Below are 15,991 nucleotides of genomic sequence, written 5' to 3' on the forward strand. Positions count from 1 at the left end.
CCCTGCAGCCGGGGCTCCGGGCATCGAGCACCCCCTCCCCGTCCCTGCCCCGCGGAGCTGGGAGCCCCTTGGGCACTCAGGGGCCCTTGTTCCCTGCACAAAAAGTGCCCAGGAGCCAGATACCTCCAAACTTGGGCGTCTCTTTATTCTGCCGAGACACGAGAGGGGCCACGGCCCACCCAGGGCTCGCGCTGCCCCTCGAGTAGCTCTGCCAGGCCGGGCTGGGCCTGGTCCTCCGCACAAACCAACCCTTTTACCTTCTCCGGCTGCTGTGTTTCCAGCAGGGCTCGCGGAGAGACCGATCCCGGCTCAAACCGCGGGGCAGAGCTCAGCGCTGGGCCCAAGAGGCTGTTTCTTCCTCCTCGCCTACTCTGCCTGCGGCTGCTCCATCTCCTCCCCGCACTCGAACCTCACGAAGTCCAGCACGGCCAGGCGCCGGGGCTGCAGGTACTGGCCCAGCGTCACGCTGGGGTCCAGCAGGAAGCTCTGCGCCAGCATTCTGGTCTCCGTCTCACCGCCGGGCTCGTCCTCGGGGGAGCCCACGGAGCGCGGCGCCATGCCCACCACGTGCTGCGCCAGCTTGCGCCCCACGTCGCGCAGGCCGGCCGCGGGGCAGGGCTCGGCCGGGCGGCAGGCCACCAGCGTGCCGTACTTGCCCATGGCCACGGTGGCCGCCGGCGCGGCGCTGGCCGGCAGGGAGCCGTGCACGTAGGCGGCGATGTAGCAGTCCTCCGGCACGGCCAGGCAGGCGGCACGCCGCAGCGTCATGTTCTCGCCCAGCTTCCCTGCGGAGCCGGAGCGGGTTCAGGTTAACGGCAGGCAGCCGAGACCCCTTTCCTACCCGGCTCCTGGCTTTGCTCTCTCCTGGAGAGCGTGCGGCTCCAGGCTGGAGGCTTCCCCCCTCCCCAGACTGGTTCTTCCCGCCGGGAGCTGGGACAGGAGCTCTCACCTATGGCCAGAGCCACCTGGTCGCTGAGCAGGGCCCCGCCGGGCCCCGTCCGGAGCTGGGAGAGCTCATCCGGCTTCAGGAAATGCTGGAGGAGGAGGGAAAGGCCCGGTTCAGCCATCCGATCCACCCGTGTCCCAGCACCACTGTTGCCCTGGACCTGGGGGGCCCCCCGGGCCGCGCAGAGGTGAGGGGGTGCCGCACGCGGGGCCCGGGGGCGCCAGGGCCGGCCGCGGCTCTCACCTTGGTGTAGGACGTCGGCCGCTCCGCGCTGCTCCGGCAGTGGAACATGGTGCCCAGGGCGACCTGTTGCACCAGCTGCTGAAACTTGGCGTTCCTGGCCACGAAATCTGTCTCGCAGTTCACCTAGGAGAGCCCAGGTCACTCCGGGGGGGCCGAATGTCCCCAGCACCTCCTTAGTGGAGCAGGGCCTCCCGCCAGCTCCTCTGCCCCCAGGGAGCCCCCGGGACCCTGGTGGTGGTTGTCTGCAAGGGCTGAAGTCGCCGGCAGAGGCACAAGGGAAGGAGCGCAGCACCGGGGGCTCCGGCCGCGCCTACCTCCACCATGACGGCCGCGTTGCCCTCCTGCAGCAGCCCGACGAGGCCCTCCTTGGTCCTGCGGCCCTGCAGCTTGGTGGCTTTGCTCCAGCCTTCCTTCTGCGCCTGCTCGTTGAGCCAGGCCTCAGCCTGCGGGAAAGGCGAGAAAGGCAAGAGCCAGTCTTCACCGGGCAGTAGCACAGGGGCACCGGGGGCGGGGGGGGGGGGGGGGGCGAGCGCAGGCAGCTCCCCGGCGTGCGCAGCTGCCCAGCGGCAGGAGACCCCCGTTGTCGCCAGCCTCCGCCGCTGCCCCGCAGCCCCTCGGCTGCCCCGGGGGGTCCCAGCCCCGGTCCCCCGGCCCCTCACCTGGCCCAGGTCGCCCTCGAAGCGCAGCAGCGCCTGCCGGCAGTGCACGAACGAGAGCCCCGTTTTCCGCCGCAGCCTCATCAGCGCCTCCTTGTCGGCCGCCAGCGCCTGGGGGGCGGCTCGGAAGAGCCGGGCCGGGGGCCAGAGCCCCGCCTGCGGGGGGGGGGACGCGTGAGCCGCGGCCGGGGCAGGGATCTGGGGACAGAGCGGGTCCGGGACGGCGCCGCTAAGGGGCGGAGGGGACCCGGAGGGGGGGGGGGCCGGGGACGGTGCCGGTGTCAGGGCAGGGGCGCCCGGAGGCCGCCGGTGCGGGAGGGGAGGCCGCGGTACGGGGGAGGGGCCCCGGGAGGGTCCCCAGAGGGTCCCGGTGCGGGGGGAGGGGGAGGGCCCCGGCGCTCACCCGGGCCACCGCGCCCCGCGCCACCCGCTGCATCCCGGCGCCCGCCCGCGGCGCGCACGTTGGACGTCACGCCGCCGCTCTACGGGCGCCGCCGGGGGTCAAACCGGGCTCCCTTCCCCCCGCCTCAGGGCGCATGCGCAAGGCGGACTCCAGCCTGTGGCGGTCTTCTCTGGCGGAAGCCGATTGGGTGCCGCCCGGAGGAATGGGCGGGACTATGACGTCACACGACTCGCGACGGCGCCGCCTCATTGGCCGAAGAGGGGGCGGATCCCTTCGGGGCGGGGCCGGGAGGCCCGACGGGGCCCAGGAGTTCGGCCCCCACCCCCCTCCCGGCGAGTCCCCCAGGCCCAGGCAGGTCCCCTGTAGAGCCCCCCAGCCTCCATGGGGCCCCTCTGGCCCCTGCCGAGGTCCCCCAGGGCCCCTCTGGAGCCCCCCAGCCCCGGTAGGACCCCCAGGACACCTATAGAGCCCCCTCCATCTTCCACGGGGCCTCCCCAGCCCCTGACACATCCCACAGGGCTCCTATAGAACTCCTCCAGACCCCATGGGGCCCCCTCCCAGCCCCTGGCCGGTCCCACAGGGCCTCTACAGAGCCCCCCAATCTCCCCAGGGCCCCTATAGAGCCCCCCAGCCCCGGTAGGGCCCCCATGGCCCCTATAGAGCCCCCCAGTCCCTGGCTGGCTCCCCAGGAGCCCCCCAGACCCCAGCTGTGCCCTGCACAGACCCATGGGTACCTGGCAGATGCCCCCAAGCCCCCCCCCCCGAGCCCTGCAGGGACCTGGCTCGGCCCCCCAGGGCCCCCCCAGCACCCCAAGGCACAACCCCACGCCGCCGGTTCAGCACGGCACTGCCGAGGCCCTGCAGGGTCCCAGGACTCTTTAATGCACGTCAGGGCGGCTCCCGGGACGCCCCATAAACCCCCCCGGCCCTGGCCGAGACCCCACTGTCCCCTGCCAGTGCCTCAGTCACCGTCGGCACGGTCCCCAGGCCAGCAGCTGGCTGTGGCAGGCCAGGCCCCAACTCGGGACCAGGCTCAGCGCGGGGCCAGCAGGTCACCCGGTAGACGTTGATGTCCTGCTCGGCATCACGGCGCACCAGCTCGGTGCGAAAGTGCTGCGGCAGCAGCGTCTCAAAGAAGAGGCCGGCACCGTGCTCCCGGCGCATCTTGGCGGCAAGGAGGGCGACAGAGCGGGGCCCACAGAGGTGCCGCAGCGTCCGCAGCAGCAGCGGGAAGGTCTCCGGCAGGTAGACGATGTCGGCGCCCAGCACCACGTCGTAGCCGCGGGGGAAGGCGCCGTGGTCGAGGCCCCAGGAGAGGGCGCGCACCCGGGGCTGAGGCGCGAGTGTCGCTGGCACGTTCCTCTGCACGTTCTCCCGGATCTGCTCCAAGGCCACGGGCAGGTCCGTGATGGTCACATCCCCTCCTGAGGGCGAAGGGGCTCAGTGAGGGGGGCAAACCCCCCCGCTCCCCAGCCGCCCCCGTCGCTGAGCCCCAATAAACAGGGGCTGCTTGCCACCCCCTGGACCGGGCTCACGGCTCCTTCCTGGGCTCTCACTGGAGCCAGCCGTGGTCGCGTGGGGCCCTGGGGCGTGGGGCAGGCTGGCTGGCGGGAGGTGGTGCCCGGCGCGGCCCCGCGGGGGCCCAGGTGCCCACCCAGCAGCGCAGCGACGATGCCCACGATGCCGGTGCCGGCGCCCAGCTCGATAACGCTCTTGCCCCGGAAGTCGAGGCGCTGCTCCTCGAAGTACCCGCACAGGGCCAGGGCCTGGGGGGCGGCGGGCAGGGAGCGCCGTTGGCAGGGGGCACCGCCGGCACGGCCCCCGGGACCCCCCCTGCCCCGGGACCCTCCCCATCCCAGCCACTGGAGCCCCCGTTTAGCCTAGAAGCTCCCAGCCGGGCACAGAGCCCCTCTGTCCTCCGGTCCCCCCGGTCCTCCTATGGGTTCCCCCCATCCCCCGGTGTCCCCGGGGCTTCCCCCCATCCCCCGGTGTGCCTATGGGTCCCCCCCATCCCCCGGTCCCCTCGGTGTTCCTATCGGTCTCCCTCATTCCCTGGTGTCCCCCGGGGTCTCCCCCATTCCCCGGTGTTCCTATGAGCCCCTCCCCACTGCCCGGTGCCCCTCGGGATCTCCCTCATTCCCCGGTGTCCCCAGGGATCTCCGCAATCCCCCGGTGTGCCGGTGTTCCTATGGGTCCCCCCAACTCCCCAGTGTCCCCACGGTGTTCCTACGGGTCCCTCCCACGCCCCGGTGCCCCCGCACCGCCTCCCAGACGGGGGCCGCCACGCCGAGCCGCGCCCCGTGGTGCTGGGCGATGCGGAGGTCGCGGCCGCAGAGGCGGTAGCGGCTCTCCTCGGGGAAGGCGTCGGCGAAGAGCGCGGGGTCGCGGGGGAACACGGCCTCCAGCGCCCCGGCCCCGGCCTCCAGCTCCTCCGCCCCGGCCCCGGCCCCGGCCCGGGCCCCCACGTGGCCGCCGGGCGCCCCCCTGGGCGCGGCCATCTTGGCGGAGGGGCGGGGCCTCGCCACGCCTCCGCTTCCCGATTGGTGGCGGCGAGCGCTCTCGGGCGGCGCTTATTGGCCAGAGCGGACGTCGCTCTAGCGACGAGGCGGGGCCAGGGCCTGTCCCGCCCCCGGGGACCCCCGCGGTCGTGGACTCCCCGCAGTGCCCGGGTCACTCTGTCCCTGACCTGTCCCCAACCTGTCCCAGTGTCACCCGTCCTGGACCCAGCCCCTCTCCCGGTGTCACCCCCCCCCCCAGGCCTGTCCCGGTGTCACCTTGTTCTGGGGTTGCCCTGTCCCAGGCCCTATCCCCGTCCCGGTGTCCCCTGTCCCCGTCTCGGTGCCACCCCGCCTCGGGGCCCCGTCCTGCCCGGCGTCACCCGGCCGTTGCGGCCCTGCCGCGGCCACCCGGCCCCGTCCCGGCGCCGGGATAAAGAGTAACCGGCACGAGGCCGGGGCCGGGGCCGGGGCTGCGGGGGGAGCGGGCGGCCGGGCGCCGGCGCCGTCACTGGTTAACCCGGCGGGGCCCCCCGCGGGGCGCCTGCGTCACCCGCGCGTCACCGGGTTAATGTGGGACCGCGCGTGGGGGGCCCGGCTGCCCCGGGCGCCCCCTGCCCCCCCCTCCCCGGGGCCGCGGGAGAGACCGGGGGGGGGGTGCAGCCGCGGGGCCCGGCGGGATGGATGGACGGACGGACGGACGTGGGGCGGCTCGGCCGTGGGCGTCCCGGCCCCGGCGTTGCTCAACCCCCCCTCCACCCCCCCCCCCCGGCGCCTTCTCAGAAATCGCCCCCGGCTTCGCCGCAGCCCGAATTCCCCGGCGGCCCCGCTGCCCGGAACGGCCCCCCCCGCCGCCCCGCCGCGGGGCTTGTTAGGGGCTGGTGCTCGCCACTAACGGGGAGGCTGGTGCGAGGCGCCCGGAGCCTTGAGGCCTCTCCACGCCGGGCCCCCGGGGGGGACTGGGGGCAACGGGATGGTCACAGGGGGTTGCTGGGGACCTGGGGGTCACTGGGGGGGACTGGGGGCAATGGGATGGTCTCTGGGGGGACTGGGATGGTCCCTGGGGGTCTTTGGGGGGGACTGGGGGCAATGGGACAGACCCTGGGGGTCACTGGGGGGACCGGGATGGTCCCCGGAGGTCCCCGGGGGGGATTGGGGGCAATGGGACAGACCCTGGAGGGACTGGGATGGCCTCTGGGGGGGTCACTGGGGGGACTGGGATGGTTCCCAGGGAGCCACTGGGGGGGACTGGGGGCAATGAGACGGACCCTGGGGGGACTAGGATGGTCCCTGGGGGTCACTGGAGGGACTGGGATGGCCCCTGGGGGCGCCGGGCAGCACGTGGGGGCGATGGGGTGGTCGCTGGGGACCACTGGCAGTTACTGGGCGGGGCTTGCGGAGGCTCCGCCCCCTCGGGGCGGGACACGCTGGGCGGCGGCCGCGGCCCCTTTAAGACGGTGGCGCCGGCGCGCGCGCGACCGGAAGTGCTGCGCGGTGACGTCTCTTCCGGGCGCCCGCTTGGGCCGCCGCGCCGCGCTGCCGGTGCCGCCATGGAGGCGGCGGTGGCGGCGGCGCCGCCGCAGAAGCGCTTCTACCGGCAGCGGGCGCACTCCAACCCGCTGGCCGACCACACGCTGCGCTAGTGAGTGCGGCGCCGCCGCCGCCCTCCCGGGCGGCACCACCGGGACCCCCCGCCGCCGCCGGTTCCGGGCACACCGGCCCCCGCCCCCCCCCGCCAGCCCCGGTTACACGGGGCCCCGGGACCGACCTCCCCCCCCCGACCCCGTTACACAGGGCCCTGGGACCTCCCCCCCCCAGCCCCCGTCGCACCGGGCTCCCCCTCTTCTGTAAACCCCGGTTACACCGGCCCCGGTCGCACCGGGACCGCCCTCTTCTGCCGGTCCCGGTTGCGCCGCAGCACGGCCCCCCCGCCAGCAACGGCACCGGCACCCCCTGCCCCCGTGCCGGTGCTGGTAACGCGGGGCCCTGCACACCCCTCTCAGCACTGAGGGCCTGGGGCCCCCCCACCAGTTCCCGGTAAAACCGAGACCCCTCCGGTACTGCTGCATGGTGGGAGCCTCCTTCCCGCAACCGCGGTGACAGCAGGCAGCGGGACCCGGTGACAGTGGGTGCCCCGTCCCTGCTGCCAGCGGGACCCTGCTGCTCCGGGGGGCTGCGGGCGGTGGTGGCTCTCGGTCCGGTGCCCCGGCAGCCGCTACGGGGCTGGGAACAGGAGCGGGAATGGGAACGGGAATGGGGCCAGGACCGGGGCTGGGAACGGGGCCAGGGCGGCTTGCCTGCCTGCCCGCCGGCGGCTCAGGCCTCCGCACGGCCCCGCAGCCCCGCCAGGCCCGAGGACATGGACTGGGCCCAGCTGTACCCGGCCTTCTTCGCCCCGGCGGCCCAGGGAGCGGCGGCGGCGGCGGCACCGGCCTGCGTGGAGTTCGCCGACGTGGGCTGCGGCTACGGCGGGCTGCTGGGTGAGCGGGGCTGCGGCCGCGGCGGGGGCACGGTAACGGGGGGCGGGGGGACACGGCTGTGGCGGGGACACGGTCATGGGGGGGACACGGTCACGGGGGGAACACGGTCATGGGGGGGCCACCATGGGGCCACGGTCTTGGGGGGGACAGAGCTGCAGCAGGGGCATGGCCATGGGTGGGACATGGTCATGGGGGGGCCACGGTCATGGGGGCTGGGGGTCCACGGCAGGGACGCGGTCACGGGGGGGGACACAGCCACAGCAGGCACATGGTCATGGGGGGGACATGGCCACAGCGAGGACACAGTCACAGGGGGGACACAGTCATGGGGGGCCGGGGGGACATGGCCATGGCGGGGACATGGTCACAGGGGGGACACGGTCATGGGGGGGACATGGACACAGCGGGTACACGGTCACGGGGGCCGGGGGGGGACACAGCTGCAGCAGGGACAGGGTCACGGGTGGGACACAGCCACGGTGGGGACACAGCCGCGGGGGGGGACACGGCTGCGGGGGGGACCCAGGCGCCCGCTCACCGCGCCGCCGGCCGCAGTGGAGCTGGCGCCGCTCTTCCCCCGCACGCTCATGCTGGGGCTGGAGCTCCGCGTGAAGGTGGCGGACTACGTGCGGGACCGGCTGCGGGCGCTGCGGGCGGCCCAGCCCGGCCGCTACGACCACGTCGCCTGCGTCCGCGCCAACGCCATGAAGCACCTGCCCAACTTCTTCCGCAAGGGCCAGGTGGGTGGGGGCCGCCGGCGCCGCGCCCCCCCGGCGGGTCCCGGCCGAGGCGCCGTTTCGGGGAGCGGCGCGCCGGGGGTTAACGGCGCGGCCGTGCGAACGTGGCTCCCGGCACAGCTCTGAATCACGGGCTCGGGAAGGGTTTGCGGGAGCCGTCCCTGGGCGCCGCTCTGGGCTTTCCCCGCGCCGCCGGGGCCGTGCCGATTGCGGGCGGAGGCGGCGAGCAGGGGCTTGCGCCGGCGCGGCTGAAAGCCCCTCGGCGCCCGCCCGGGGCGCCTCGCCATCTCCCCGCAGCTCAGCAAGATGTTCTTCCTCTTCCCCGACCCCCACTTCAAGAGGACCAAGCACAAATGGCGAATCATCAGCCCCACGCTGCTGGCGGAGTACGGCTACGTGCTGCGCCTCGGGGTGAGCGGGGCCGCCGGCTCGGGGGGCTCCCGGCGCGGTTTGGCCCGGGGAGACCCCGGCCGCGTCCCCGGGACGACGCTGGGCCGCGGCGGCGGGAGGCTGGAGACGGTTCGGTCTCGCCCCGGCTTGAGTCACGGCGCTGGCGCGTGGCCGCGTGCCCGTGGGCCGTGGCGAGGCCGGGCGGCGCCGGGGCCTGCCGGCGGCACCGGGGCGAGCGTCTGCTGCCGAAACACCGCCGGGCCCTGCCGAAACGCCGCCGGGCTCCCCGCAGGGCCTCGTTTACACCATCACGGACGTGGAGGAGGTGCACGAGTGGATCGTGAAGCACTTCAGCAGCCACCCGCTCTTTGAGGAGGTGCCGCTGGCCGAACTGGTGAGAGCCGGGGCCGGGGGGGGCTCTTCCCTCCCTCCCTGCCGGACACCGGGGCGCACGGGGGCCACCCTTGGCCCCCCACGTGGCGCCCCACGCCCTGCCTCCGTCCCCAGAGCGACGACCCCGTCGTGGCCCGCCTGGCCACCTGCACGGAGGAGGGCAAGAAGGTGCAGCGCAGCGGCGGCAGCACCTTCCCGGCCGTCTTCCGGCGCGTCGAGGACCCGGCGCTGCGGGAGGAGGCGTGAGGCGCGGCGAGCGGGCCCGGCCTCGGCGCTGGGCGGCCGGTGCCTCCTCGTTGGTGCCCAGCCGGGGCTGCGCCTGGCCGGGGCGGTCGCCTGCTGCCGAATTTCCGAATAAAGCAGTGACTTTGTGGCCCGGGAGAGGCCGCGGTTTGATCCTGGCTCCTCCGACCCGCTCCGTCGCCGGCCGCAGGGTCCCTGCGGGGCTGGGACCGATCCCCCTCCCCTTTTTTGCCTGTTTTTGCCGGTCCATCCGGGGCAGGAGGCTCTGGGCCCCGGCGGGCGCTTGCGGGGGGCCGTGCCGCCGCCCTGCCCTGGCCCGGGGCTGCTCTGCGTGCACCGGCTGCCTCAGTTTCCCTGGCGCCTGGCAGCGGTTCAGGCGTGATCTCAGCCTCCTGGGAAAGGTGAGCAACCCCCCCGCGGCGCCGGCGCTGCCGCGCGCCCCCGGAAAGCCCCGGCGGGCTCCGCCGCGGGGGTCCCGCGCCCTCCCCAGCCCTGCAGCCCCCGGGGGCCGGCAGGCGGGGGGCCGGGGCCGGTCGGCTGGGCTCCCCGGCCCACGGGGGGGGGGGGGGGGGGGGGGGGGGCGGCGGGTGTTTTCCACCGCGAGCGGCAGCGTTTCCTGTGTTGCAAGCTGGTAATTCCCGAGAATCCAGAGGCGGGCGATGCTGCCGGGGGCCCTCGCCCTCCCCAGGGCCGTGTGGGCCCCTCCTCGCCTGCCTCTGCCCGCCCCGGGGCTGCGAGCGGGGGCCAGCGGGCGTGTGTCCCCCCCCAAGTTGCGGGGACCCCCCCGAGCTGCCGCAGGGCACTGGCACCCGTGGGTGCAGCCTGGGGGAATGTGGATCCCCCGCCGGTGGGTCCTGCCCGGCCTCCCAGTTCAATGGCGCTGCTGGACCCCAGTTTGCGACTGGATCCCCATGCAGCCCCCCCATGCAGCCCCCCCGGGGGTGGGGCTTTGCGCAGAAGGGGCGGAGCTTTGCGCAGAAGGGGCGTGGCCTGGCAGAGGGGGCGGGCCCGGCTCCACGTGGGCGCCTATAAAGGCGGCGGCCGAGGCGGCGGGGCTCAGTCGAGGCTCGTCCCCGGCGCCCGCCGCGTCCCCGGCGCCCGCCATGCCGCAGAGCCTGCGCCTGCCCGCCCGGGCGGCCCTGCTGGGGCGCTGCCTGCCCGAGCCGGGCCCCCCCCGCGCCGCCCCCGCCGCCGCCGCCCGCCGCCCCCGCGGCCTGGCCGAGATGCCGGGGCCCAGCGCCGCCGCCTTCGCCTACCAGCTGCTCTGCCGCGGGGGCCTCCGGCGTCTCCACGAGCTGCAGGTACCGGCCGGGGGGGCCGCCCGCCGCTGCCTCCCGGGGTCACGGGGGGGCTGCCGCCACTGTCTTGGGGCTTGGAACGGACAGGGAGACCCTGGTGCCACCAGCCTGGGGTTGGAGAGGGACAGGGAAACCCTGGTGTCACCATCCTGGGGCTTGGAGGGGACAGGGAGACCCTGGTGTCACCACTCTGGGGTTGGGGAGGGACAAGGAGACCCTGGGGCTTGGAGGGGGACAGAGAGCCCCCATTGCCACTGTCCTGGGGTTGGAGGGAGACAAGGGGACCCTGGTGCCACTGTCCTGGGGTTAGAGGGGGACAGGGAGCCCCCGGTGTCACCGTTCTGGGGTTGGAGGGGGACAAGGAGCCCCCGGTGCCCCCATCCCGGGGGTGGCAGGGCCAGCCCCCCTCACCGGAGGGCAGTCTGGGGGCTGCAGCCTCCCTTGCCGGGGGGCAGTCTGGGGGCTGCAGCCCCCCACCGGGGCCGTCCCCGTGCCGGCGGCCGGCGGTGACGCGTGCCACGCAGGTGGAGGGCCGGGCGCGCTACGGGCCGGTGTGGAAGGCCAGCTTCGGGCCGCTGCTCACGGTGCACGTGGCCGAGGCGGCGCTGGTGGAGCAGGTGCTGCGGCAGGAGGGGCCCCGGCCCGTGCGCTCCCACCTCTCCTCCTGGAAGGACTACCGGGCCTGCCGGGGCCACGCGTGCGGGCTGCTCACCGCGTGAGTGCGGCCGCGCCGCCCCGCCGGGGGGGCTGGGGCTGGGGGTCACTGCATGGGGCCGGGGGGGTCACTGCACGGGGCTGGGGGACGTGCAGGGGCTGGGGGACAGGCTGGGGCTGGGGGTCACTGCATGGGGCCGGGGGGGTCACTGCACGGGGCTGGGGGACGTGCAGGGGCTGGGGGTCGGTGCCCAAGGATGGGGGTCAGTGTATGGGGCTGGGGGTCGGTGCACAAGACTGGGGGTCGGTGCACGGGGCTGGGGGTCGGTGCACGGGGTTGTGGGGCTGTGCACGGGGTTGTGGGGGGGTCTGTGCACGGGGTTGGGGGGCTGTGCACGGGGTTGTGGGGCTGTGCATGGGTTGGGAGCTGTGCATGGGGTTGTGGGGGGGTCTGTGCACGGGGTTGGGGGGCTGTGCATAGGTCGGGGGCTTCTGTACTCGAGGGTAGGGGGCTGTGCGTGGGGCTGGGGGGCTGTGCATGGGGCAAAGGGGCTATGCACGGGGTTGGGGGGCCGTGCGCAGGGTTGGGGGTCAGCGCACAGAGCTGGGGGGCGGCATGCGGGGCTGGGGGGCGGCGGGGCAGTGGGGCCCGGCCCCCCGTGCCGTTCCGGGAAGGGCGTCCCGTGGGGCAGGAGGCGGCGGGACGGGCGCAGGGAGGGTCGGCGCGAGCCCGCCGTGACTCAGGCGTGATTCAGGCCCCCGGCCGGGCCGCGCCGCCGGCAGCGCAGGATGTGAGTAACGCCGGCCCGCGCCGCGCCGAGCCGCCGGCTGCCACGCCGGGCCCGCACCCGCACCCGCGCCGCCGTACGTGGGCGCACATGGGTGCATGCAGAGCGGGCACCGCAACACACGTGTGCTCGCCTTGCACGTGCGGGTGCACGTGCGGCTTTGCATGTGCGTGCACGGGTTTGTGCGTGCAAATGCATCTGCAGGCGTCTTGCACACGTGCAGCTTTGCGCGTGCACAGGTTTGGGTGTGCAAGCACGTTTGCAGGCGTCTCGCACACGTGCAGCTTTGCGCGTGCACAGGTTTGGGTGTGCAAACACGTTTGCAGGCGTCTTGCACGAGTGCAGCTTTGCACATGCACGGGTTGGTGCGTGCAAACGTGTTCAGGCATCTTGCACACGCGCAGCTTTGCACGTGCACGGGTTTGCGCGTGCCAGCGCGTCGGCAGGATCTTTGCACGCGCGCGTGCCGCATGTCACACGCGTGCCGCGTCCCCCGGCAGGGAGGGCGAGGAGTGGCAGCGCATGCGCAGCCTCCTGGGCCGGCACCTGCTGCGGCCGCGGGCAGCCGAGGCCTACGCGGGAGCCCTGGACGCCGTCGTGGCCGACCTGCTGCAGCGCCTGCAGCGCCAGCGCGACCGCCACCCCCAGCACCTCATCCCCGACGTCGCCGCCGAGTTCTACAAGTTCGGCCTGGAAGGTGGGTCGGGGCTGGGGGGGCGTCACCGCTGTCCCCGGCCAGCTCTGCGCGGGGCCGTGTCCCCCCAGGGCCCCCCCGTGTCCCCCCAGGTGGTCCTATGTCGCCCCAGGGGCTCCCGTGTCCCCAAGAGCTGACATGTCCCCCCAGGTTCTCCTATGTCCCCCTCAGGGCCACCCATGTTCCCCCAAGGCTCCCATGTCCCTCCAAGGGCTCCCTTGTCCCCAGGATCCCCCGTGTCCCCCCCAGCATCCCCCATGTCCCCCCAGGGCCCCCCATGTCCCCCCAGGTCCCCCCATATCCCCAAGAGCTGACATGTCCCCCCAGGTTCTCCTATGTCCTCCTCAGGGCCACCCATGTTCCTCCAAGGCTCCCATGTCCCTCCAAGGGTTCCCCTGTCCCCAGGTGGTCCTGTGTCCCACCCAGGGCCCCCCATGTCCCCCCAGGGCCCCCCGTGTCCCCCCAGGTCCTCCCGCGTCCCCGCGGCCCCCGTCCCACGGCTCCCCCCCCTCCGCAGGCATCTCCTCCGTCCTCTTCGGCTCGCGCCTGGGCTGCCTGGAGCAGGAGGTGCCGCGGGACACGGAGACCTTCATCCGCTCCATCAACACCATGTTCGTGATGACGCTGCTCACCATGGCCATGCCGCGCGCGCTGCACCGCCTCTTCCCCGGGCCCTGGCGGACCTTCTGCGAGGCCTGGGACTACCTGTTCGCCTTCGGTAGGGCCGGGGGGGGGGCCGGGGGGGGCCGGGGGCTCGGCGCCCGCCGCGGCCGCTCACGGCGGCCTCGTCCTCCCCCAGCCAAGGGCCACGTGGACCGGCGCGTGGCGGAGGCGGCCGAGCGGCTCTCGCGGGGCGACGCCGTCCAGGGCAACTACCTCACCTACCACCTGGCCCGGGAGAAGGTGCCCATGAAGGTCATCTACGGCAACGTCACCGAGCTGCTGCTGGCCGGCGTGGACACGGTGAGGCGGCCGCTGCCGCGTGTCCCCCCCCTGCCACCACCACCGCCGCCGTCCCGCGGGGCGGCCCCGGCTCAGCGCCGCGCTCTGCCGCCCGCAGATCTCCAGCACCCTGTCGTGGAGCCTCTACGAGCTGGCGCGGCACCCCGGGGTGCAGGCGGAGCTGCACCGGGAGGTCGCGGCGGCGCTGGGCGACGGCGGTGCCCCGGCCGCCCGGCTCGCCCGCATGCCGCTGCTCAAGGCCGTGGTGAAGGAGACGCTCAGGTGAGCGCGGCGCCGGCGGGGCTCGAAGCGGGGGGGTCCCGGCGCCCCCCCCCCCCCGGCATCACCGTCTCCATCGTCCCCCCCCGCCCCCCGCCGCAGGTTGTACCCCGTCATCCCCGCGAACGCCCGCGTCATCTCCGACCGCGACATCCGCGTGGGCGACTACGTGATCCCCCGCAAGGTGAGCGGCACGGAGGGAAGGGGGGGGCCGGCGGGTGCCCCCCGCCCCGCCGCGGCTCAGCCCCGCTCATCCTTGTCCCCCCCCCCCGCCGCCGCAGACCCTCATCACGCTGTGCCACTACGCCACGTCCCGCGACGGGCGGCTCTTCCCGGCGCCCGACGCCTTCCGCCCCGAGCGCTGGCTGCAGCGCCAGCCCGCCCGCCACCCCTTCGCCTCCGTGCCCTTCGGCGTCGGCAAGCGCAGCTGCGTCGGCCGCCGCCTCGCCGAGCTCGAGATCCACCTGGCGCTGGCGCAGGTGACGGCGGGACCCCCGTCCCCTCCGCGCGCGTCCCCCCCCCCGCCGCAGCCCCGCTCACCCCCCCGTCCCCGTCCCCGGCTCTTGCAGATCCTGCAGCGCTTCGAGGTGCAGCCCGAGCCCGGCGGGCGCCCGGTGAAGCCCATGACGCGGACGCTGCTGGTGCCCGAGACGGACATCAACCTGCGGTTCCTGAGCCGCTGAGCGGGGCCGCGGCCGCCCCCCCTATTTAACCCCCCCCCCCGGCCCTATTTATTGCCCCGAAGGGGAGCCCGCAGGCGGCAGCGGGGATATTTAAAGGTTTATTTATTGCTCGGCGGATAATAAACGGGTTTGTACGGATGGGGAGCGGCGGCGGTGCCCTGCTCGGCCGGGCTCCCGCTGGCACCGGGCCGCCCGGGCTGCCCCGACTCGCCGGCGACGGCGCTCCCTGCGCCCGGGGGGGGCCGCGCCGCGGGGCGGGGGGGGGCAGGCGCTGACTTCACCCCCATTCCTCAGCCCTTCCCGTCGGCCTGCGTGACTCACGGCAGCGGCGGGGCCCCCCCGCCCCGACGTGCCCACCTTGGGGGGGGCGGCGCTGCCTTTGCACCCTGTTGCCCCCCCCGTTGCACCCCCCCCTTGCAGGGCTCCTGGGGGGGGGAAGGGGGGGGCTCCGTGCCGGGGCGGCCCGGCGTTCCCGGAGCGAGGTGTGCCGCCCTGCCCCGACATGCCCGCCGCGCGCGGGGGCACCCAGGCGTGACTCGTCCGTTCCCCCCCCCCCGGGGCGGCCCAGACGGCGGCGGGCGAAGCGCGGCCCCCCCAGCCCGTGGGGCACCGTGGGGGGGGGGGTGAACGGGGCATCCTGCGGTCGGCCAGGCCCTGGGCAAGGAGAGGGCAGGGGCCTCCCTCGCCCCCCGCCGCCGTTGCCCCCCCCGGTTAACGCCCCCCCCCTCCCCGGCCCCGGGGGGCCGCGGCGCTGACGTCAATGCTCGGGGGACTCTGGACCCCGCGGGGCCCCGGCGCCGTTGACGCCAACGCGGCCGTGCGTGGCGGCGAGGCCTGGCACCGCGCCGGCTGCTGCCCCCCCCCCCCGGCCTCCCCCCCCCGCCCCGGGCTGCCCCAGCACCTCCCGCGGCACCGGGCTGGGGACCGGCAGGATGGTGCCCCGGCGCCGGGAGGTGGCACCTGGGCCGGGCAGCGCCCGGGCCCCCCCGAAACCACGCGGCTCCGGGGCGGTGGGCGTGGGGGGGTTCACGCGTGTGCTGGCGCGTGGGACGGGGGGGGGGTCTCACGCGCGTGTGCACGGGGCACGGCACCACCCGGTGCCGCCTCTGCACCCGCAGCTGTGCCAGATGTGGGGCTCAGCCCCGCCGAGCCCAGCACCGGACACTGACCCCAGCATGAGGCGGGGACCCGCCCCGGCCTGGGGGGAGCCCCGTGGGGGCCGGGGGGGGGGGCTCGGATCCCTCCCGGGGAGCAGCCCCCCCCCCCCCCCCCCCCACCGGGGCCCTGGCCCACCCACGGGCCTGGTGCCCCACATGGTCCCGGTGCCCTCTGTGTTCCCGGTGCCCCCCCCATGGTCTTGGTCCACCCGTGGGCTCAATCCCCGCCACGAGGGTCCGGTTCCCCCCCTCCGTGGTCCGATGCCCCCCCCCCGCCGTGGTCGCGGTCCCCCGTGGGCCCCGCAGGCCGCTCCGGGCGCCGGGGCCGTTTCAGCACCACGGACAGAGGCCGGGCCCCGCTGACCGCCCGGGGGGCCCCGCCGGCGGCTGGGGGGCTCGGGGGGGCCCGGGGGGGGGCCCCGGCCCTGCGGGGGTCCGGGGAGCTCCCGCTCCGGTTGGGGGGGGCCGGTACCCAAGCTGGGTGTCCCGGGGGGGGGGGGGCTCAGTCCC

The 15,991-nt window shown here is 75.3% G+C and overlaps 4 protein-coding genes across 6 annotated transcripts; 2 read left to right on the plus strand and 2 right to left on the minus strand.

Moving 5' to 3' along the window:
* Positions 1–120: 120 nt before the first annotated feature.
* Positions 121–2,428, minus strand: TSFM (Ts translation elongation factor, mitochondrial). Of its 2 annotated transcripts, XM_064498444.1 has the most exons (6): positions 2,249–2,423; positions 1,849–2,001; positions 1,504–1,632; positions 1,190–1,312; positions 950–1,034; positions 121–785 (listed from the first exon to the last, which is right to left on the minus strand). In XM_064498444.1, the coding sequence occupies exons 1-6, from the start codon at positions 2,279–2,281 to the stop codon at positions 367–369; spliced, it is 942 nt and encodes a 313-aa protein (XP_064354514.1). In that variant the 5' UTR covers positions 2,282–2,423; the 3' UTR covers positions 121–366. The 2 variants fall into 2 exon arrangements, with proteins under 2 accessions (XP_064354514.1, XP_064354515.1); XM_064498445.1 differs by lacking the exon at positions 1,849–2,001 and having other exon boundaries at positions 2,249–2,428.
* A 655-nt stretch (positions 2,429–3,083) lies between these two features.
* Positions 3,084–4,834, minus strand: EEF1AKMT3 (EEF1A lysine methyltransferase 3). The gene is made up of 3 exons (XM_064498446.1): positions 4,510–4,834; positions 3,903–4,014; positions 3,084–3,672 (listed from the first exon to the last, which is right to left on the minus strand). Exons 1-3 carry the CDS (start codon positions 4,744–4,746, stop codon positions 3,137–3,139), a joined length of 885 nt encoding a protein of 294 aa, XP_064354516.1. The 5' UTR covers positions 4,747–4,834; the 3' UTR covers positions 3,084–3,136.
* Positions 4,835–6,205: 1,371 nt separating this feature from the next.
* Positions 6,206–9,139, plus strand: METTL1 (methyltransferase 1, tRNA methylguanosine). Its single transcript, XM_064498460.1, has 6 exons — positions 6,206–6,385; positions 7,084–7,223; positions 7,779–7,963; positions 8,258–8,371; positions 8,643–8,744; positions 8,858–9,139. Exons 1-6 carry the CDS (start codon positions 6,294–6,296, stop codon positions 8,987–8,989), a joined length of 765 nt encoding a protein of 254 aa, XP_064354530.1. The 5' UTR covers positions 6,206–6,293; the 3' UTR covers positions 8,990–9,139.
* Positions 9,140–9,531: 392 nt separating this feature from the next.
* On the plus strand, positions 9,532–14,463 carry LOC135323792 (25-hydroxyvitamin D-1 alpha hydroxylase, mitochondrial). 2 transcript variants are annotated; one of them, XM_064498458.1, is made up of 9 exons: positions 9,533–10,287; positions 10,809–10,999; positions 12,227–12,423; positions 12,938–13,138; positions 13,220–13,383; positions 13,481–13,644; positions 13,744–13,825; positions 13,923–14,120; positions 14,211–14,463. In XM_064498458.1, exons 1-9 carry the CDS (start codon positions 9,646–9,648, stop codon positions 14,322–14,324), a joined length of 1,953 nt encoding a protein of 650 aa, XP_064354528.1. In that variant the 5' UTR covers positions 9,533–9,645; the 3' UTR covers positions 14,325–14,463. The 2 variants fall into 2 exon arrangements, with proteins under 2 accessions (XP_064354529.1, XP_064354528.1); XM_064498459.1 differs by lacking the exon at positions 13,923–14,120 and having other exon boundaries at positions 9,532–10,287.
* The last annotated feature ends 1,528 nt before the right edge of the window (positions 14,464–15,991 follow it).

This window comes from Dromaius novaehollandiae, chromosome 28 (genome assembly GCF_036370855.1).
Source record: "Dromaius novaehollandiae isolate bDroNov1 chromosome 28, bDroNov1.hap1, whole genome shotgun sequence".
Lineage (NCBI taxonomy): Eukaryota > Metazoa > Chordata > Aves > Casuariiformes > Dromaiidae > Dromaius > Dromaius novaehollandiae.